Source organism: Ochotona curzoniae, unplaced genomic scaffold (genome assembly GCF_017591425.1).
Source record: "Ochotona curzoniae isolate NIBS_2020 unplaced genomic scaffold, NIBS_Ocur_1.0 contig_3502, whole genome shotgun sequence".
NCBI lineage: Eukaryota > Metazoa > Chordata > Mammalia > Lagomorpha > Ochotonidae > Ochotona > Ochotona curzoniae.
The window spans coordinates 493,647-515,540 of NW_024465886.1; the positions used below are offsets into that span (position 1 = coordinate 493,647).

A 21,894-nucleotide genomic window follows, 5' to 3' on the forward strand; every position below is an offset into this window, starting at 1 on the left:
TTTGGGGGTTAAAGTGGTGCACTAAAGCTTGCTTCTGTGAATCGTTACATCTGCAGGTACTCATCCCTTACTCATTTCAGTCTGTCATTGTATTTCCCAGGCTGGCTTGTTTATTGACAAAGGTGTCAAAACGACCAACTCGAGTGCTGCTGACCCGCGGGAGTACCTGTGCTTGGATAACAGCGCAAGGTAAAATGGGCCCCTTCCGGTCACACTCCGGCCCTTTCCGGTCACACTCCGGCCCTGTCTTTGAGCCACAAGCATGGTGCTGCCTTCCTTTCTCGTCTTACGTTGCTGTTTTCATTGTATGTATTTATGAGGTTCAGTGTGGTCATTGAGTATTCAGCGTGTACTGTTTCAATTTGAATGATTCGTGTTTCCATGATCTTATGGTTACATCTGGGCCCTTTGAGCTCCTCCTTTCTGTTTGTTCATAAATAATGCAACAGTTTATTGTCAGCATCAATGGTACCTGGAACAGCGGGACTTCTTCCTAACCATGTATTTGTTACTGTCTTCTTTTCTCTGGTAACACATTTTGTTTTGTTTTCTTCAAGAAGCAGACACTCATACAGCTCCATCTGTTGGTTCACTCCTGAGGCTGTACCAGCCTGCTCCAGGCCGCGCTGAACCCCAGAGCCAAGTGTGCAATCCAGGTGCCCCACATGGGTGACAAACTCGAGGCCTGGAGCCATGGCTGACTGTTTTCTGCCTTAGCAGTGAGCTGGAGTCAGGACTCGCAGCCAGACACGCTGATAAAGAGTGTGGACAGCTTATACAGTAAGGCAAATGGGCATGCCAAAAGGGAGTTTGAAAAACTTGTGGAAGTGTTCGAGTAAATACTCCCACTCGTGCGCAGGCCCCACGGCTGGGCTCCCTTTGGACTGAAAAGCCAGGGGAGTGAATGTTCTCCCTGTTCTCAGATAGGAACTGAGAAAGAAAAAGGGAGACAGGCTTCTCAGAGGTGACAAACTGGTTGTAGAGTGATTCATTAAAAAACAAGTCAAAGCAAAATTTTTTACTCTATACCTTGAATGCCATAAAGAATTTATTTTTGATGGACAAAATGGAACATTGCTTGGTATCTATTTCAAAGAGGAAACTCTCCAATTTCTTGCTGCAGCTGGTCTGGTTCGGTTATTTGCAGCCTCAGAATCCCGTTGTAGCCAGGACCTGCCACTGTCCTGGAGAACCCCAGAGCGTGGCTGGGAAATGGAGCAGCCGCCCAGCTGAGTTCTTTTATGTGCTTTATGTGAGCAAATGGAAACTGTCTTCAATGGAAATCAAATTTTCTGGAAATGATGGTGACCTAAAATCATATTCAGTAGAATGTGCAGTTTCTGGTGTTGAAGGACTGCTGTGTAAGCTTCGTAGAGAGACATGTAACAAAAGAGGCCTGGGGGCTGACATGATGGCTCAGCTGGCTAATTGTCTACAAGTACCACCATCCCCTATGGACACCAGTTCATGTCCTTGCTGCTTCCCATCCAGCTCCCTGCTTGTGGCCTGAGAAATCAGTGGAGGATGGCTCAGTGCCTTGGACCTTGCACCCATCTGAGAGACCTGGAAGAAGCTTCTGGCTCCTGATTTTGGATCAGCTCAGCTCTGGCATTGTGGCCATGTGGGGAGTGAGCCAGCAGGTAGAAGATCTTTCTGTCTCTTCTCCACTCTGTGAATCTGCCTTTCCAATAAAAGCAAATAAATCATAAAAAAGAAAAGAAGGCAGATCCAGTTGTTGACAAGGGACAGTATTAGCAACCACAATGTAGATTTGTGAGTTAACTTCAGCATGAGGCAGAATCCTTTCAGTACCAGAGATGAGCTCAGTGGAAAGCTAGGCGTGTGTTCTTGGTACAGTTACTTACTGGGATTTCTCGAAGCTCAGGTTGAGCCTGAAGTCTTACAAAGCAGCAACCAGGCAGCATTTGAACAGGCCGGAAACAGCATTGTACACGTCAAGCTGCTGATCACATGAAGAGGGAAACTGAAGGGGTGGACGTGGAAATCAAATGTGTAGCTGGGAACGAATTATGAACCAAACAGAACACTAGCTGATAGAATACAGCAAGCTTGCTGGAAGTGTGCCGCTGCCGCTTGACTGTAACTGGTACAGCTAAGAATGTGTAGGTTGTTAGGTTAGTGTTGCTGGAAAAATCCATTGACACCACACCGCTGGCTCCCTTTCCTGCCTTAAAAGGTTACTCACGTGTGTGTGTGTAAACGCAGTTAAGGTATGTGTGTGAATATAGGCATGCACACTTATACAAAGGGGTCTTTTAAAAAGTTCATGGAGAGTGTGTGCTTGGAAGAAAAGTTATCCATGGCTTTCAGATTTTGTCATACCAAACGGACTTGGAAACTTCCTTGTTCGTGGACTCCGGAAGTAGCATTGTTTTCGTGTCTGCGTGAGTGGACGAGTGAGAGTCTTTACGAATGTTGGTGTTTTAATTAGGCTTGTGATACAGCAGTTTGCTCACGTCACGATAATGGGATCTTCTATAGATGCATACATGTTGGTAAACAGTAGGACTCCATTTGGAAGTCATTATCGAGTGATGTTATGGGAGCCACAGATACTTGGCATCAACGGTGTGTGTTTAGTTTTGTCTGAACCAGCTTACAGACTGTACCTACATGCCTTCATGCAATTCAAACATGAGTAAGAATGATAGCACTCAAACCAGTGAGTCATACAGCAGCTGAAAATTAAACACCAGGCCCTTGGGATCAAGAGAAATTCAGTCTTTCATCAAAAAGGAAGTTGACTCTACAGTTAATCAGATGACCCATTCCTGGTTCCTCAGGAGGGTAAATTACAGGAATCTGAAGATGGGAAATTTTATCACAGGAAAACCCTTGGTTTTATATTGGGAAATTTAATCTTGAGAAAATGAAAAGGCATTAATTAAAACTAACACACTTGAAGCAGAGGAGGCAGTTGGCAGTGAGTTGGGAAGCATGCAGAAAGCCCATAGGTGGTACTGATTGCGAGTTGACGGCCACCCCAGAGGTCGGGTACATGTTCCTGTCTGGTACTTTCTGTTGGGGGTGTGTGGCTGCTGAGGGACTTTAGAACATCATGCAGTTCTTTTTCAGAACGTTTCCATCTGCTTAATATTATGTGATGACTACAGTGCCAGGAGAGTTGGACTTGGCTCTGAGTCAGGTTTTTTCAGTCATTAGGTCAGAGTGAGTGAGCGGCAGGGGCCTTGGTCATGTTGTGTAATTTGAGAGTGGGTGTAAGCATCCTTCAGCCCCTTGGCTGTTCTTAGTTCAGCACAGAGTACCACTGCCTGCCAGGCATAGAGGGAGCCCCCCACTGGCCTGCTCACAGTTGTTCTGCACAATCCATTCTCCAAGGAGCACTGGGCATCATTGATTCAGTGCTTCCATTGACTTTGGGAGATCCTGGAATGGAGCCGGCATTCGCCTTCCCTTCCTGTCCTCTTTCTCTCGCCTTTATCCTGCTTTTTGCTCCCAGGCCACCTTGCTTCTTGTCCTCTTCCATGCGTGTTAACAGAAGAAGCTGGAATCAGGAGGGACCAGGTACTCCAATACAGGATGCTTGAGCAGACGGCCTCCCTGAACTGTGGTCATTTAAGAGGCATATTTTATGTTAGTGACTGAACCTCAGGCACTGTGTTTTTAAATGCTTTGTAAGATCAAGACAAAAATAATCTTGTTACTGTTTAAGCTTTTATTTATTTGTTCATTTGAAAGGTAGAGTGACAGAGATCTTTTAATGTGCTGGTTTGCTGTGAATGCCAACAGCTGCCAAGGCTGGGCTAGGCTGAAACCTGAAGCTAGAAGCTCCAGCCAGGCCTACAGCGTTGGTGGCAGGACCTGAGCACTTGGGCTGCCATTTCTTGCCCTCCCAGGGTTATGTTGTCAGGCCTTGAACCCAGCATTCTAGGAAGGGGCCCTGGCAATGGCTTGAACCGCTGCACTGCCACGCTTACAGTTATTATATTACCTTCTTCTTCTTTTTAAAGATTTATTTGTTTTTATTACAAAGTCAGATATACAGAGAGTAGGAGAGACAGAGAGGAAGATCTTCCGTCTGATGATTCACTCCCCAAATGACCGCGATGACCAGTGCAGTGCTGATCTGAAGCCAGGAGCCTCTTCCAGGTCTCCCATGTGGGTGCAGAGTCCCAAGGCTTTGGGCCGTCCTCGACTGTTTTCCCAGGCCACAAGCAGGGAGCTGGATGGGAAGTGGAGCAGCAGGGATATAAACTGGCGCCCATATGGGATCCCAGCACATTCAATGTGAGGACTTTTAGCTGCTAGGCTACCACACCGAGTTATGTTTTTAAAAGCGGGAACCTTCTAGAATTGTGTATCTAAGTGACTATAGCAAACAGTTTTGATGTCATTTTTTTTTAACCTCTAAGGTGCTTGTATCTTGAAGGGGTGGCCCTTTGGTAGTGTTTGACTTGATGCTTGGGATGCCCACCCACAGCCCACAGCCCAGTGCTTGTTGACAGTCCCGGCTGCTGGGAGGCACAGGTGCTACAAGGCAGGCACGCATGGCCCTGTCACACACGTTGGGAGGTCCAGGTGCGAGTGCCAGGCCCAGCCATGCATGCTGCTGGCATTTAGGGAGTAAGCCAGCAATGGATGATGTTTTCTCATCTGTCTGCCTTTCAAATAAAATGATAAAAAGTAATAAAAGTTTTAAAAAGTTATGTAAATCACTATTAATAATAGCCTCCAAATAGTCTTCCAGGGGAAAGAAAACTTTAGATACAGTCCATTTTAAATTTAGATGTCTCCAGGATCCCGAGCCCTGTTTTGTGCATCCGTAAGACATCGAACACAGCTCCGTACTTCTGTTCACATACATACACATTGAACACAGCATTAGTTTTTTCAATAGGTTTATGTTAGTACCCTGTAGCGTAAGAGTTTCTAAAGCCGTGCTTGACTTGCTGGTCTAAAGTTTTTTTTGAGATGGCTTTTATACTTTTAATGTTCTGCAGTCTCCCTTCTATGAACTGATTAAAAACAAACCTAAGAAGCTGCTGTGTGAACACGTAATTTTTCTTGAATGTTTGATATGTAAATAAATGATCTCTGTAAGATTCCTTTGTTTTGGTCAAATTTGAATACTTCTTTCTGAGGTGTAAGCTAGCAGACAGGTCACATCTGTCGTCTTTCTTCTGCTTCCTGAAGAAGACCTGTTTTATTTTAAACTCTAGGTTCCGGCCTCATCAGGACGGAGACCCCGAGAAGCCCCGTGTCGCTGCTGTAATCGATGGGCTTATCGCTTTTAAAAACAATGACCATGGAGCCTGGGTGAGAGGAGGGGACATCGTGGTGCAGAATTCCGCGTAAGTACCTTCTGCCGCCTCTCTGGTGACGCCGATGTGTTTCTTTTTAAGAATTTTTTTTTTTAATTTTTCACATTTTATTATTATTGCTATCATTTTACGATACAGTTCCATATTCCCCTATCCCCTCCCCAACTCCCTCCCCCCCCCAGTTCCTTTATATCAGTATTAACATATAGTTCTTCATACTCAGTCATATGTTCATCATTGCGGGCATGGACAATGGCAGAGAGTCCAGAATCCTATTGTCAAAATATAATATAAACAGTTTCATTGCAAGTCCATCTTTGTCTGGAAACAGAGATGCCGACCACACTGCATCCTCACATCTGGTTGATAGTCTCCATTACATAACTACTGTACATTCCCTTAAATGAAAAGTCATGATACAAAATCAACAATAGAAAGAAAAATAGAAATTTACAATGCCATGAAGTTAAATGACATGTTACTAGATATGACAGTCTCCATTACACAACTACTATACCTTCCCTTAAATGAAGAGCCACAAAACAAAATCAACTTCCAGGAGAAAAAAGAAATTAACAACACCAAGAAGTTAAACAACATGCTTTTAAATGTCCAACGTGTAGCTGAAGAAGTGAAAATCAAGAACCTTCTTGCAGAAAATGATGCCACTGCATGATCTACGAGTCATTGAATGATTTAATCAGAAGAAAGTGTTTTGAAGAGATGAAACCAACAGAAGACAACAAAACCCACGTGATAGAGTTTTTGCTGATCTTGTTGGAGTTTGTCTCCTCCAGACAATAAACAGATGGGTTTTGTTTTTAATCCAGTCTACTAATCTATGAGGTTTGATTGAGCTTAAGCAATTTACTTTCAGAGTTAAATATACATAGGTGGTACTTTGGTCCTGTCATTTTAAGAATGGGTTGTTCATTGATTTAGTCTTCTGTTGTCATTTTACTGGGATGTTCTTCCTGTTTGCCTTTGGTTTTGGTAAGTGCTATTCCTCTTCTCTGTCAAGAGAACATCTTGAAGTATCATTTGTAGAGCAGGTTTGGAAGAGGCAAATTCTTTTAGCTTTTCTTTACTATGGAAGAATTTTATTTCATTTTCAAAGATGAAAGAAAGCTTTGCAGGGTATGTTATCTTAGGCCGACAATTTTTTTCTTTTAGAATCTGGAATATGTCACTCCATTCTCTTCTTGCCTGTAGAGTTTCCTGTGAGAGATCTCCTGTGAGCTTAATTGGCCTTCCTTTATATGTCAATTGATGTTTTGCACGTGCACATTTAAGGATCTTTTCTTTATGTTCAATTGAAGAGAGCTTGATAATCATATGTCTTGGTGAAGATAGCTCTCTGGTGACGCCGATGCATTTCTTTTTAAGAATTTTTTTTTGAGGAAAAAAAAAAAACTCTGCCTAGAATGAAAGCGTGGTAGTGGCTTCTGGACTGCTGCTCCGAGTAGTCGGGACACGCTCTCGGAAACACACTGGCGCTAGCTGCCTGCCAATGTTTGCAGCTGTCTCATTCAGTGCTTTTACTGGAACTGAACTTGTCTGCTGACATGAGAGAGGTTTTTTTTTTTTTTTCTTTTTTTGAAGAGATTGAACAGAAACCAAAAATTTATATAACAAACTTGGGCAGAGAACTAAGTAAAGAGTTTGAAACTACCTAGGTTTTGTTTTGTTTTTTTTTTTCCTTTCCTCTTGGAAACTCCTTAAAGTGCTCCTGGTGCCCTGCTCTGCCATTCCAAACGCAGCTGTAACGTCCCGTGGAGATCAGGCCATTGCCTTGTGTCCCCACGTCGGCAGGTGCGAGGCATCTGGCTGCTTTCCGTTTGTGCAGCTTTGGAGCAGGTCTCATGCGTGTTGAGCTAAGATGTGGGATTCAAGAAGCCTGCAAAAAGACACTGCCATGGACCATGAGCTTCTCGGCATCGCTGCCGCCCTCTCTGACTCTTTTCAGAAAATTGATCCTGAGTTGAATGTTTACGAAGGGCTTCAGTGCTATAGTGCAGGTTTTGAAGCACTATTATTAATAATAATAATAATAATAATGCACTATTATTAGAGCATTATTAAGCAAGCACTTTAATGAAGCTTGCCCTGTACCAAGTTAGAAATACTTGAGATTTTCATTATGTTTAATGTTCTCAACAATTCTGTGAGGGGCATTACATGCAGTTTCCCGATGAGAGGCGGAAGCCACCGCGAGTGATTGAGAGCTGGCTTCGAACCGTGCCCTCACCGTGAAGCTGGCACTGCTGGTTGTCTCATGGGAACTGAAACTTGTATGTGGTCTTGAGGGAGCAGGCACGGGGTCCTCCGGGTGTCTTGGTCATACAGTACTGAGAGAATGCCCTCTCTGCCAACGTGTGTTGATATGTCTCCCCTTCTCTTTTCTCATGCAGATTTGCCGACAATGGAATAGGACTCACCTTTGCCAGGTTTGTAATGGCTGGCACACATGTATTCGATGGCTTAAGGGCATAAGTAACCTCTGTCTTTAGGGATGTGGAAAATAAGCATGAATATTTTTATTAACATTGAACACACACGAGGATCCTCTTCACAAACCTCTAGGGGGCCTGGAATGCATGTTGATTGCTTGCTTGCGTTGGTATCAAAGTCATGGAGAGTGGGCTGGCTTTCCACAGAGCGGGCAGACCTGTCGTAGGCTTGGCATAGTAGAAAATGCTTGAGAGTTAAGTTCTTAAAGTAAGAGGAGCCGTGTGAACGGAGGAGGAAGATTGTTCCCAAGAGTATTCTTAGAACTTGCTCTAACTCCTCAGTCAGGTTATGTGAAAGTGGTGGCTTGCATTCAGTTAGGGGCAAATGAAAATTACCCAGAGCAAATAACGATTATTCTCCTTTGGGCAGTGACGGGAGCTTCCCAAGCGACGAGGGCTCCAGCCAGGAGGTGTCTGAATCACTCTTTGTTGGAGAAAGCAGGAATTACGGCTCTCCAGCTGGCCAGAACAAGTATGTAGGCATCGGGGCAATAGACCAGAAGATCCGGACGTTACCTAGGAACAGGTAAACATCGCCCCGGCAGTATGATGTGAGATTTAAACAGGGAAGGGAAGAGCCCTTTGAGATGTTTCTGTAAGCAGGTGGATGCGTTGGTCTCCACTGAGAGTCTTTGCTGAGTTTTTACTCTTATTCCAACTGCTGTTATTATCCTGAGTGTTTTGGAGCACTAATTAGTAAGTTAATATTTCATTATTGGCTATGTTTACGATGTATGTGTCTTCTAACCCAGGAGCCTGTCTTTTTTTTCCTTCTTATATAACACCTTGCATAAACCAGTGGCCGCTCCCCACGCCCTTCTTGCTTGAACCACAAGTTGCCAAACCATAAACGATGACACTGGGCCAGTTTTCCCCTCAACTTTGTGATGCTAGTTTTTAGAAATAGCCACGGGAAAAGGGAAGTCACATACTGAAAGGAGTCCTGGAAAATGAGGCTTGATTGGTGGTGCCAAAGCTGATGTCACGCTGGAGCTTGCAGGTTCACTCGGTGGTGTTGCAGAGGGCTGGCTGGCCGGCCGTGCATGGTCCAGTCCTGCAGAGGACGCTGTCTCCGATGTGGAGAGGAATGGATGGGGCCGGTGCGCTGTTAGCTTTAGGTAGGGTGGAGGGAAGGCCAGAGGTGTTAGTTTTTAGGTGCACTTAATGTGCTTTAGCTCTTGCCTCCCTTCTGGGCGAGAGGGGTCTGAGCACTTGCATGGCACCTGCTGCTCACAGTATAGGAGTTAGCAGGACACTGGATCAGAACTGGAAGAACCAGGACTGTACCAGGAACTCATCCAGGGTATGGACATCCCCAGCAGTCACTGAACCACTGCAACAAACACGTGACACCTCCATGACACTCGTTGATTCATGATCCGCAAGGGTCCTTTACGTCTTCGGTCTTTCTTGCTGCACCTGTGTCCCCGCCTTGACTCTCTGTTGATGACTACTGCAGCTTAGAATCCTACGCGTGCCCAGGATGCGTCCGGTGTTTATAACACAAGTGAGGCAGGGTGCCATTGATGGGAGAGGCCCGTGTGTAGTAACACGATTCTACATTCCAACAGGACGTTCCCGATTAGAGGCTTTCAAATTTACGATGGGCCCATCCATGTCACCAGGAGCACATTCAAAAAGTACATGCCCATGGCAGACAGGTACAGCAGTGCCATCGGCTTTTTCCTGAAGAATTCCTGGCAGATAACCCCCAGGAACAACCTCTCCCTCGTGAAGTTTGGCCCGCACGTGAGTGTGTTTCTCTGTGACTGACGGGAAAGGAAGGGATAGCCCCTTGCTAGGACAAAAACGCCAAGCCTTGGCACTGAGTGTGAGGGAGGGACACAGAAAGCCTGTGAACTCCATGTGCTCTGTCATGTTGAGTTCAACCATGCAAGCTTGGGGTTACTCTTCACTTAGGAGATGTCTTAAAGGGAAAATGACCCTGGGCAGAACAATGAGACATAAAGACTGAGAGGAAATGGGGCCCAGTGTGGTAGCCTAGCGGCTAAAATCCTTGCCTTGCATGTGCTAGGATTCCTTATGGGTGCTTGTTTAAATCCCGGCAGCTCCACTTCCCATCCAGCTCCCTGCTTGTGGCCTGGGAAAGCAGTTGAGGATGGCCCGAAACCTTGGGACCCTGTACCCACAGGCTCCGGGCTCCTGGCTTTGGATCAGCTCAGCTCTGGCCATTGAGGCCACTTGGGGAGGGAATCAGTGAATGGAAGATCTTCCTCTCTGTCTCTCCTCCTCTCTGTATATCTGAGTTTCCAATAAAAAGAAATAAATAAGTTTTAAAAGACTGGGAGGAAATGGATGGAGCTTGGGTAGCCTGTGTCCCCGGAGAGACTAGGTCCCTGCCTGGTGTTTGACTTGTGTGGGGATGCACACAGGTCCTGCACAGCGTGATGCCCACTGGGTTATTTGATTGAAGCCGTTCACTGGCTTTTATACACAGTGCAAAGATACAGAAATTGTTTGCAGAGTCTTACAATTTATCCGGCTTGGAGGTTTATGTGGCTGGGAAGCTCTGACAGCAGTTTGTAAAGGGAATAGTTTGTCAAATTTGTTCTACCCAAAGTTGGACTCTGTCATCTGTGGTCACCAGGTTTGATCATCCGAGTCTCGGGAGGAGAGCAAAAGTGCAGAACTCGAACCCCGAAGCCGCTTGGCCACAGCCCAGCTCGTTGTTCCCTCGAGCTGCTTGGCGTTTAGGTGTGCTGTGGCGTAAAGCCACGCCAGGCTGATGCGCACCTCACGACGTTTAGAGGCGTGTCTCTGAATGCCTGTGTGACTTGCACATTAGTGGTTGACGGCTGGCAAGAAACAGCCAGAGGCTGTGAGCCAAGTCGCTCGCAGCCTGCTCTGCAGCTGTGAACGCTGTGTTTGCTAAAGGTTTTCAATGAATGCTACCTGCCCTGAAAATGCCCGAGTTGGGCTCAGTCTGTGTTGAGAAGATGGCGAGTAACACACCGTGTTTTTTAGTATATGCTAGTGAGCTCAACAGTTATACTACGCCAGCACTTAAACTGTGTTATGGTTTTTGAATGGCTTTTTTTTGGCATGGAGATTCATGTAAGCAAGTAGCTCATGTATTTCAGGTGAAATAAAGCTATTAACTTGGAACATATCACTTGGGTTTTGTTTAATTGAGGCATCATTTCCGTACAAGGAAATGCACAGATCTCATGCATATAGATAATTTTTTTAAAAAGATTTATTTGTTTTTATTGAAAAGGCAGATCGGATTTTATGGAGAGACGGAGAGAAAGCTCTTCCATCTGCTGCTTCTCTCCCCAAATGGCCACAACAACCAGAGCTGAACTGATTTGGAGCCAGGAGCCTCCCCCCAGTCTGCCACATGGGTGCAGGGTCCCAAGGATTTGTGCCATCCTGCACTGGTTTTTCAGGCCATAAGCAGTGAGCTACATGGAAAATGGAGCAGCCAGGACACAAGCTGGCATCCATATAGCATCCTGATGCTCGCAAGGGGAAGATTCGCTAATGGAGCCATCGTACTGAGTCCAGATGATAAAATTTTAATGAGTAAATTTGAGTGTGTGGTGTCCATTCTGAAAATTGTTGTGATTTCTCTTATCAGAGATTAGTTTTATTTGGAGATCAGGTGACAGTTTTGAAATGGGGAAATAGAAGAAAAAGCAGAGACGAAGTTTAACCTTTGCTATTTGGAGCCCCGACGGCTCTGGGATTGTTTTAGCTGTCCATGTTATTGTCTTACTGAGGGCTGTGGGAGACGGCCGTGGCTGGACCTGCGTCCGTCAGGGCAGTTGTCACACGTGTGCAGTTGGGTCCTGGGGGACCGAGCCCTGGGAAGGCAAAGCCCTCCTGTCCTGATGCCCCTGGCCTCTCTGCTCTCAGGTCTCTCTGAACGTCTTCTTCGGAAAACCCGGCCCCTGGTTTGAAGACTGCGACTTGGATGGTGACAAGAACTCCATCTTCCACGATGCCGACGGCTCCGTGACAGGGTACAGGGACGCGTACGTGGGCAGAATGGACAACTACTTGATCCGCCACCCGAACTGTGTGAACGTTACCAAGTGGAACGGCGTGGTGTGCAGCGGCTCCTACGCGCAGGTAGGCCCAGAAGGCACCGGCTGATGCCTTCGCTTCCTCACCGTCTCATGGATGTTTCCCAAACATGGCTTGGTGAGTGCATTTAAATAAAAGGGAAAGGCAGAGCTCGTCAGTAGTCATGCTCTGTTGCCATTCTCCTTGAAGCTCCCCTGCCTCTAGTCGCTGGCCAGCTGCCATGCGTCGGGCGTCACGAGCAGTGTCTCCAACCTGGGCTGCGTAGGCCATATCGACAGTTACATGTGGGTGGAGGGGACAGTCGGCGGACCAGGGCCGCCAGGCGTTGGACGGGTTAAAGGGAGCAGTGTCTTTCCTTCTGTGATTTAGACGATTAAATGACAGACTGGCTCAAGAGAAAACAGTCAAGGAAGTGGGTGAATAGATCCTGGGGAGGAGACTGAAAGGAAGGCAGGGGCTCCTCTGACACTCCGAGGGCATGGGAGGCTGGCAGGTCTGCCCCGGGTGCTCGCTCTTCTGGGTGTTTTCCCTGGGAGAGGATCAGCTCTGAAGGTTGCCTTCTGCTGCTGCCATTGCCTGCTAAGGGAATGTTATGTTGCTTCTTTGAGCCCTTGAGTTTTAGGTAGGGGTGTGTGTGTGTGTGTGTGTGTGTGTGTGTGTGTGTGTGTGATGGGCTGTCTGCTGTTGGGGCTGCATTCATGGAAAATGTCAGTTACGAAACACCAGTGCCTGTATGTTCAACTTTTTCCAGTGAATCAGTCAGCTCTTTGAATTTCAAATGTATTGAAAATACAAGCTGAGTCTTCTGCCTCATCAAACAGTAGTATTCTCTGTTTTTATTGATGAAGGAAGAAAGAAGTAAGTTATCTACTAATCGCCAGGAGGCTCTGGGCATGTAGGACCATGGATCAAAAATTTTGTTCGATGAATTTGGACTGGGAACTCAGATCCGCTGCAGTTCATTGTTCATGACAGTGTGGGGTACATTTACCAACAAGGGATGGAAGCAGTTAACCTCAACACGGAGCAGATCTTGTTTTACGGAAATGTCTTTCCTTTGCTGGCTGGAGGGATGGAGGTGCTCAGGAGGATGGTACCACAAAGGGCAGCAAGACTTCATGCCATCCTGTTGTTAAATACATTCCAGGTCTACATACACGTACAGAAATACTCTATGAGGGCATTTCAGAAAGTTTGTGGGAAATTGGAATTAAAAGAGAAGTTTTATTTTGATTCAAAAGTATTGTGAAAACACAAGACACATTGTCCATGAACTCCTTGAAAAATATTTTTTAAAGTAGTGTAATATGTGTGAGAGTCGAGACTTTCCGGTTCAAGGAATGGAGAACTGAGGACGCCACCTGGGGAGACCGGCAGAGGCCAGGCAGCCTGCCTGCCAGTCGGCGTTCTGCCGCGGTGGCAGGACCGCGGGGCAGGTGCTGCCCGACACGGATTTGTCTTGGGACATGGCTCCGGGCTTTGTGCCTTGGTGGATTGCTTAGGAAAGATATTTTGGGCATGGCAAGTAACTGCAATATTGCTGGAATACATTCAGAACCTTCCAGTTTGCTTCAGCTGAGTGTATTTTTCCGGCTGTTTCAGAGGTCTTCATAACATTTTTTTTCCCTGAATGGATGAAAAATGACTTTTTGGGCTTATGTAGGTCATAGAAAATTGGAAGCCAAAGCTGTCTAGTATATGAGTTTTCCATCCCTTGGTTTGGAGGAAAGGGTCTTGGGTCTAACCAGAGGATATCTGTTTGCCCATCGGTTCACTGATTTGTTTGGTGTGTTCTTCTGACTGGGGGCGTTCTTTGTGAGACTAGAAGCCACAGACGTTTTACGTTGTGATGAGTAAGCTGGCTCGTGCTGGTGGAACTGCTGAGGCAAAGCTTGGCTCGCAGGCCGGAGTCTGTTTTGGCCATGCTGGGTTTAAGCGGGCTGCACTGTCAACGTGGCTTTCAGTGTAGGCCGACACTGCTTGGATCTGCTATTCCAGAGTGAAGAGATTGACTCGGTGCCAGTTAGGCTCCTTCAAGTTTGATTTGCTTCCCTTTATTTTTTTTTCAAGGTCTATGTCCAGACCTGGAGCACGCAGAATCTCACCATGACCATAGCACGAGATGAGTACCCATCCCATCCCATGGTGCTTCGGGGCATCAACCAGAAGGCTAACTTCCAGCAGTACCAGCCCGTGATCATGCTGGGCAAAGGCTACACCATTCACTGGAGTGGACCGGCACCACAGACCACTGTCCTATACCTCATCAACTTCAACAAGTACGTGTGCATTTGTTGTGGTTTTCAACAATTGCGCAGGCAGTGGCAAGGAGAAAAATGACAGTGTTTCCTTTTCCTTTGCAAAGCCCATTCCACATTTCCCGTTCCTCCTGAAGGAAGGCTGTGTGTTTCATGTTGATGGAATTAAAGGCCTTCAGGATGTTCATGGAAAATGTGGGTGTGCTGAAAAACCTGCGTGCACGTGAGAAAATGGAGCATCAAAATAAGCTTTTTTTTCCTGTTTTCCCAATAAGTTCTTTTTTTTTTCCTTAAAAAATCATTTTCATATTGTTTGAAAGGCAGAGAGAAATCTTGCATCTACTGATTTACTCCTCAAATACCTGCACCAGTCGGGGCTCAGCTAGGCTGAAGCCTGGAGCCCAGACTCTGTCGGGGTCTCCCCATGAGTAGCAGGGACCCAAGGATTTGGGGCAGCACCTGCTTCTTCACAGGATGCTCATGAGCAGAGAGCTGGAACCGGGAGCAGAGGTGGGCCTGGCCCTCGGAGCTGGCCCGTGGACATTTCAGATAGCTTCAGGACCGCTGGCCTGCATCCCGCTCTCCCGTTTTAGGAGTGTTTGTTTTTCTTTGTGCTCAAGGTATTCTGTACAGAAAGTTGTTCCACAAGGGCTTTTGATGTGGTCTACCCAACGCTTTTGTTTCTGCAGCTGGGATGGGAAGATGTTTTAGGTGATAACCCTAAGGGACACCTTGTGACTTGGATAATAATGACAGGATCGTTGAGTCCAAGTAAAGGCTTGAGACAAGCAGGTGTGCCTGATTAACAGTGTGTGCCATCATGGGGGAGTCGGGCACGGATGGCAGTGGTTTCCTCTTAAAGCACTGTGGCAATCCTTCGTGGTGGCGTGATTAGGCGTCCCAAGAATGTGCTCAAACGTTTACATTGTCTGAAGGGCTCTACTCTTACATTGTCTGAGCGTCTATTGTGTGCTAGTGAATGTAATGATGACTGGACAGTTATCTGCACTCTAGGAGCTTACAGTAGTCAGGTTAAAAAATAAAACTCAAAAAGCTAAAGCAGACTGCTCCTTTAGTGGGCAGAGGGCAGAGCAGCTGCGTAAGAAGTTGGGCCAGTGTGCAGTGGGGTGTGACACTGATTAAGCAGTAAGTCTAGTTCTAAAAGTAACTGCACGGCTAAGCCACCATTTGGCATCCTCGCATCCCATGTTGGAGAGTCTGGTTTGAGTCAGCTGCTCTGCTGCTGGGTCCAGTGATGGCTCAAGTGTTTGAGCCCCTGCCAGCAATGTGAAGTTCCAGACCTGAATTGAGGCACTGGGACTCGAGGTGTCTGTTGGGGACAGGGGATGGGTCCCAGGATTCTCCTTGATGCTAAGGTCTACAGACGCTCAAGGCGTATAGCCTGCACGTATGTTCTCATCTACGTGAGCCGTTTTCTGTCACGTGCACTACCTGAAGAATGTGTCGTAGGCGGAGTTTCTACACTGCATTGGAAGACGTGACTGTGTGTGCTTTTAGTCTTTAGTGCACACTGTACCCAGGATGGTGTTTCAAAAAATGGAATTGATACCGCCAGAGAAGGGCAGGGAAACCAGTGAAAAACATAGGTGATTGTTAGGCAGGAGGAAGAAGAAACACAGCATGTTCAGTATTGCGATTAAGAATTTGGGGCGAGGTCGTGGGGTCCCGTGGTGTCTTGTGTTAGAAGCCCAGCTACTTACCACATATCCGCAAGTGAAGACATTTCAAAGTGGAAAAAGGGCTGAGCCCAGAGGTTTCTAAAACCCACGTGGGCGTGAAGTTCACTCATGCCTTCCCTGGGTAATTCATGTGAAGTCCTGAAAAGTAGACAATGGGCATGGGGAGAGAGGGCAGTTATTTCCCCAAAACTAAATATCATTGTAGGGAGGTCACAGGTTGTGTCAGGGTGCCACTTCTGAAACAGAACACTCTGAAAGTTACAAAAGCTTGTACTCTAACCCTCAGCCGAGCATGAAAATTATAGAAAATTGTAGGAAAACCTGATGAAGATTGTGAAATAGTGTAGAATCCTCTTAGAGTGAAGCACTGTGAACATGGATGAGGTCCCCACTGCCTGTGTGTGTCCAAGCATATGAATGTCTACTTTTTAATGCCCTTTCTCCCCATGAACAGTTAGGGGTGCCTACCCACTTCCCCTCTCTTTGCTGTTATAAACAGTGCTTTAGAGGAAGTCTGCATCATTTGTGTTATTTGTAATTTATTCTTTAGTGGGAATGACTGGGTCATAAGGCCTGAGCAGCGTTAAGGCCTTTTTTTATGCTGTTTCAGAAGTCACTAGAATGATGACATAGTTGTGGAAATGGTAACGGTTGCACAGCCTTGGGCTCATGCTTCATGCCACTGAGCTGGACAGCTCAAAATGGCGGGAATGGTACATTTATATGGGTATCTCACCACCTTTTGGACAAGGAGCAAAAAGCCAAAGAAATTAAAAGGGAACACATTTGTAATTTTTTTTTTTTTTAGAAAGATTGATTTTGTGTCTAAGAGGTGAAGAATACTGCCTGGGTGGTTTGGTGTCCGAAGCCTGAGGAGGTTGCACACCTGTGAGTGTGCAGTCCTGCCCCTAGGGATTTATCTTAATAAGATCGCGAAGGACAGGAACAAATCTGTGGGGTGGCTGTTGGGGACAGCTGGTCAGACACTGCAGTGGAGGTCCAGGTTCCGTCATGACTGCGTGTCCGTCCGATACCAGCTTCATTTCTGATCTGGCTTCCTGCTGCCATGCACCCTGGGAGGGTAGGGCACGGGCGGCAGGTGCAGACCCAGACAGTTGGGTCCCTGCCACCCAGATGAGGTCCTGCTGCCTGGCTCCGGCCTGGCCCACTCTCAGTTGTTCTGGGCATTTGAAGGGTGAACCTGCTGCACAGGGCTGTTTTTCTATCTCTGTTTCTCTGTCTTTCATTGTTTCATTCATAATAAACTTCTAAAATTTATTTTAAAAATAATGAGTTTGTGAACAAATTCTTTCTCAGTTTACCATTTCAACAGTCCGCTTGCTAGTGTCTGTGTTGCAGCATAAGCGTGCTCAGCCATTGTGGCGGGTGACACCTGTACAGTGTATCTAGCTTCAGCCCACATTCCCCAAGACACCATTGAACCGGAGGTTGGTTTTTTTTCTTCTTCTTCTTTCTTCTTTCCTTCCTTCTTCTTTCTCCTTATTTTTTTTTTCTTTTGTAGACCATATTACTGCTGTGAATAGATTGATCAGAGAAATTAGTCTAACGGGTGAAGGTGGATGACTCCTATACGTGCCAAGTCTGGGACTTGAGTTGTTGATGGCTCAGTGCACGGCAGCATGCGCAGTGGAGATGGCATGTTGCTTGAAGGGCACGTGGCTGTAGCGTTCGGAGTGTCTGCTGCGATCTGAACTGATGTCTGCTTGCCTCCCTTTGAAGGAATGACTGGATCCAAGTGGGCCTCTGCTACCCAGCCAGCAGCAGTTTTCAGGTCTCCTTCAGCTTTCTGCAGCGCCACAACCGCTCTTCATCCAAAATGGAAGACTACGAGCCCGTGTCCTCGCTCGAAGAGCTGCAGCGGAGGCAGTCGGAGAGGAGATTCTTCTTCGACTCCAGCACGGGGTAATTCAGTAGGAGCAGGAATGAGGGTCATGGCGATCTTTCTTTAGTGGTGAAATGGCTGGTTCTTCAGCGTAGCTAAGGATAGGCTGTGATGTGACGCCGTTTGGAAGAGCGGCCGGTGGGCGTGACTGCACAGCAGCCCTAGCAGTTCAGGCGAGAGAACGGCTCGTAGCTTCGGTCTTGGCAGCAGGAATGTTTGCTGTGTACCTATTAAGCCAATTTAGGGAGAGAGAAATTATCCTTGTCACTGAACAGCCGGTAAACCCAATTGAAGATGGAAATAATGTCTCTGCCTGCAGCTCTCCAAATGGTTACTTATGTCGGGTAGAGCTTGGTTTCAGCGAAAGCTCCTCGCTCTCCTCCTGCTCATCTCTGCCGAGTTGACCCGGACTTGCTGAAGACCACTGTGTAACCATGCTGTGTTTGCTTCCAACTTTCTCTAGGCTGCGCCTTTGCGCTTTTTAATTCTAACCGTGCCCTCCCGGGGTCCTGTTGGCCTTGTCTGCCCTTGTCACAGTCTCTCAGCCTTGGGTTATGGTAGGCGCCATCTCCTGTCCTCTACCAGCAAGTGGCATGTTCCGTCCATCTCCATGCCTCGATGCCATGACTGTGCACAGTTAGGCTGGGACTGTCAGTAGAGCCCATTCCACATTCATTCCATCAGAGGATGGGGCATGCGCAACAAGGAACCGGAGGGCAGAAGGCTGACGTGCGGGCAGTTATCTGGCAGGGCATGCAGCGTGCGTTTCGGCATACTCAGGGATCCAGCCCAGAGTGAGCGGTGACATCCAAGGGGGACCTGGATGCTTATTCTTGAGGAACAATGCTGAGGAAATGGGAAAGTAGGTGACTTCAGCAGGACAGTGCACAAATGCATGGAGGCATGCAAGAACATGGCATGGCATGTTTGGGAAAATAGCTGCGATTCGGAATGGGCAGAAGGGGGGCAAGATGGATTAGGAGATATGCAAGCTCAGGTTTGGTCAGGAGGGTTAGCCCCGGAGCTGTCCCCTTCAGAAGGCCCACAGTCGGCGTGCTCAGCTTAGGCTTGTTTTGTAAGTCGTAATTGTTGCCGAGTGTCAGGTTCAGATCGGGCTTAAACAGACCTGTTGTGCAGATGACAGAACTTGCACACTGCCAGGTGGTGTGACACCCAGATCTGTAAGGGCAGATTAACGATTCCGCGTGTAAGAAAGGGGAATAGCTTCTCATTTGGGTATTTCACGAATCCCGTAGCTTCTGAATTTCTGGTTTGTTTGCTACCTGCTTGGTATTTTAACTATAGGTCAGAGGGCCTGTGTCTCATCAAGTCCCTGTTTATTTCTTGTGGATGTATGTTACAGTTGCCGGAGGTGGGAAGAAGGGCTAACATTTTGTCTCTGTTAACATCTGAAGCCTTGATTGCCGAGAGTCAATCCCGTTTTATCACATCCTTTAGATTACCGGCTTCCTCTGTTTCAGAGGGACCGGGGTTGTTGGTAGGCGTGGGGCTGCTGCCTGGAAGTTTGGCTTCTCTGCTTGCCTTAGCAGTAGGAGGGTCTTTTAGAATAGGCAGAGCTGTTCACTTGGGCTGGATCTTGGCTCCGATACAAACGGAAGGGCCTCAGGCCCTTGGGCTCCTGGTGGACGTCGCTGGGCTTGGCTTGAGACTTATCCAGGCCCGAGCCAAGGAAGTTAGAGTTTCTGTTTTTACTATTCCAATTTTGTGCCTTAAAGTGAAATAATTTATGGTTACCCCACCTCCCAACAAAGAACATTCCACACCAGTTTACTAGGTCATAAACTCAACAGAAGGATGAAATTTTCCAAGGAATTTTTGAGTTAAGCCAAATTTCTAATCCTTCAAAATTACCTGTGGAGCTAATTCAGACCAGAAATCACTTGATATCTTCCAGAATGACTGAGTCAGAAAGTTAAAATATTTCCTGAAGTGATGTTTGCGGCAGTTGACTCAGCCCTCAGGAAGGAGAAGCAGCCTCAGTGCTCTGAGGGTTTATTTTTTCTTTGTCAGAGCAGTAACCCTGATTTGGCCAGGGTTCTGTCAGAGGAATTTTGTCAGGTGTTGGCGGATGGAGCACTCACTGGGTTGGTTTCTGTTCTGCAGATTGCTGTTTCTGTATCTGAAAGCCAGGAGCCACAGGGACGGCCACAGTTACTGTTCATCTCAGGGATGCGAGAGGGTCAGGATCCAGGCGACGTCAGACTCCAAGGAGGTCAGCAACTGCATGGCCAGAGCGTATCCCAAGTACTACAGGAAGCCGTCTGCGGCGCAGAGCATGCCGGCCATGCTCACCGGGCCCTGCCAAGGCTGTGGCACCCGGCAGGTAGGTGGCAGGGAGAGTGTGTGAATTGCTTTCCTACGGGAGGCACCACTGTAGCCTGCATGGCTGTGAACTTGATGCAGTTGGAAATTGCAGGTGGCTCATTGGATTGTCCCTTTTTCCTCTCTCACATATGTGATTGTGTCATGACCGTGGATGGCTGTTGGGTTTCTGTGTCAAAGAGTAATGTGAAAAGAAAAATGCTTTGTATTAACAATGTGGAAGTTCTCCAAAAAAATTCCTGCAAGCATGGCTTCCTTCGTTTAGAAGCCTCTTCTAATTATGAAGGATGAACTTTTATATTTACCTGTAGTTAGAAGTACAGACCGAGCTTGGTTAGAAGTGAAATTGCCTCTCCTAGCGCATTCTTTAGTAGATGACATCTTTCTGGATCTCGAAAAACAGGCAAAGGAGTCAAGCCTGGAGGAGGAGCTGTCAGCAGACGCACTGACGGAAATCGGGGGACAGAGCAGGTCTAGGGGAAACGTGGCATAGCACTAACAGTGCCCAATCCATCTTCATCCTTATTATTATCATTAGTAAAGATTTATTTATTCTTATTGGAAAGTCAGATTTTTTTCAGAGAAGGAGAGACAGAGAAAGATCTTCTATCTGCTGTTTCACTCCCCGGATGTCCGCTATGGCTAGAGCTGAGCTGATTGGAAGCTAGGAGCCAGGAGCTTATTTTGGGTCTCCCATGCAGGTGCAGGGTGCCAAGGCTTTGGGCCGTCCTCGACTGCTTTCCCGGGCCACAGCAGGGAGCTGGATGGGAAGTGGGCCATCCTCGCCTGCTTTCCCAGGGCACAAGCAGGGAGCTGGATGGGAAGTGGGGCAGCCAGGACATGAACTAGCAGCAGTTCCTGTGTAAAGTGTATCTGGAAATGGAATTCTAGGTCAATGAATAAATATTTTTAAAAAATCAGGAAAAGACAGGTGGCCACTGGTTTGCTGCAGATGAGTTACTTTGGGAGGGACCTTTGGGCAAGAAGATTTGCTTATCGTAGTTTCTGGAATGTTCCTCTGTGCAGGTGGTGTTTACCAGTGACCCTCATAAGAGCTACCTCCCCGTGCAGTTCTGGTCACCTAGCAAAGCAGAGACTCAGCGTGGAGACCCGTCTGTCATCTCTGTAAGTCCTCTCTGCCTGGGCTGCCGTCACCACGCAGTGTAGACCCGTGTCACTCACTCGCTTGCCCACACAGCAGAACTTCATCCCAAGCAGCTGTGGGAACGGGGGCGGCAGGAGGGGACAGCATAGGTTGGTGCCTGATGTGGGCGCACAGCGGGAGCTCAGGGGGATCTTTGGGGCCTGTTTTATAAGGACACTGATCGTAAGTCCCATCCCCCAGGCCTCGCCTCCTAGGATTCGGATTTCAGCATGTGGATTTTGAGGAGGGGGGGGCAATTTCCCAGTACGACAGCCTGTGCCTCACCTTGCCTTCTCAGTTCGTTCATTCCGAGGCCATGCTTACCTCTGCGCATTGACACTGCCTTCTGACAACGTTTGCAGTCTTTGCTAGCAAAGGCATAAATACCTTCTCAGCAGGCCTGTGCTTAAACAAATTGTTGGTAATTTTTTCTTTCTAAACAGAATATGTTTTCTGGTTACTTTCCTTTCAAGCCTGCATTAAAATTTGTTCAAATTGTATTTTTTACACCATGAGGGGACAGTGCGAAGTAATGGTTACACACTCAACCTTGAGGAAATTGTGTTTTACTTTAGGTTTTGGGACTTAGGGCAAGCTCCCAAGCTCTTTAAGACATAAGAAATAAAGGTTTTCAAACCTCTTCGACCTTTTATTTTAAGGTTGCCTAACTCTTGTTTATTATT

The 21,894-nt window shown here is 47.0% G+C and overlaps 1 protein-coding gene across 1 annotated transcript in view; it reads left to right on the forward strand.

The window, feature by feature from the left end:
* Positions 1–21,894, forward strand: part of CEMIP2 (cell migration inducing hyaluronidase 2) — a 67,634-nt gene that overhangs the window by 38,851 nt on the left and 6,889 nt on the right. The window contains exons 12-21 of the mRNA XM_040980941.1: positions 101–189; positions 5,202–5,333; positions 7,715–7,750; positions 8,184–8,339; positions 9,385–9,562; positions 11,693–11,908; positions 13,934–14,142; positions 17,562–17,744; positions 19,849–20,068; positions 21,094–21,192. Coding sequence (XP_040836875.1) covers positions 101–189; positions 5,202–5,333; positions 7,715–7,750; positions 8,184–8,339; positions 9,385–9,562; positions 11,693–11,908; positions 13,934–14,142; positions 17,562–17,744; positions 19,849–20,068; positions 21,094–21,192 — 1,518 coding nt within the window. The remainder of the gene's footprint in view (positions 1–100; positions 190–5,201; positions 5,334–7,714; positions 7,751–8,183; positions 8,340–9,384; positions 9,563–11,692; positions 11,909–13,933; positions 14,143–17,561; positions 17,745–19,848; positions 20,069–21,093; positions 21,193–21,894) is intronic.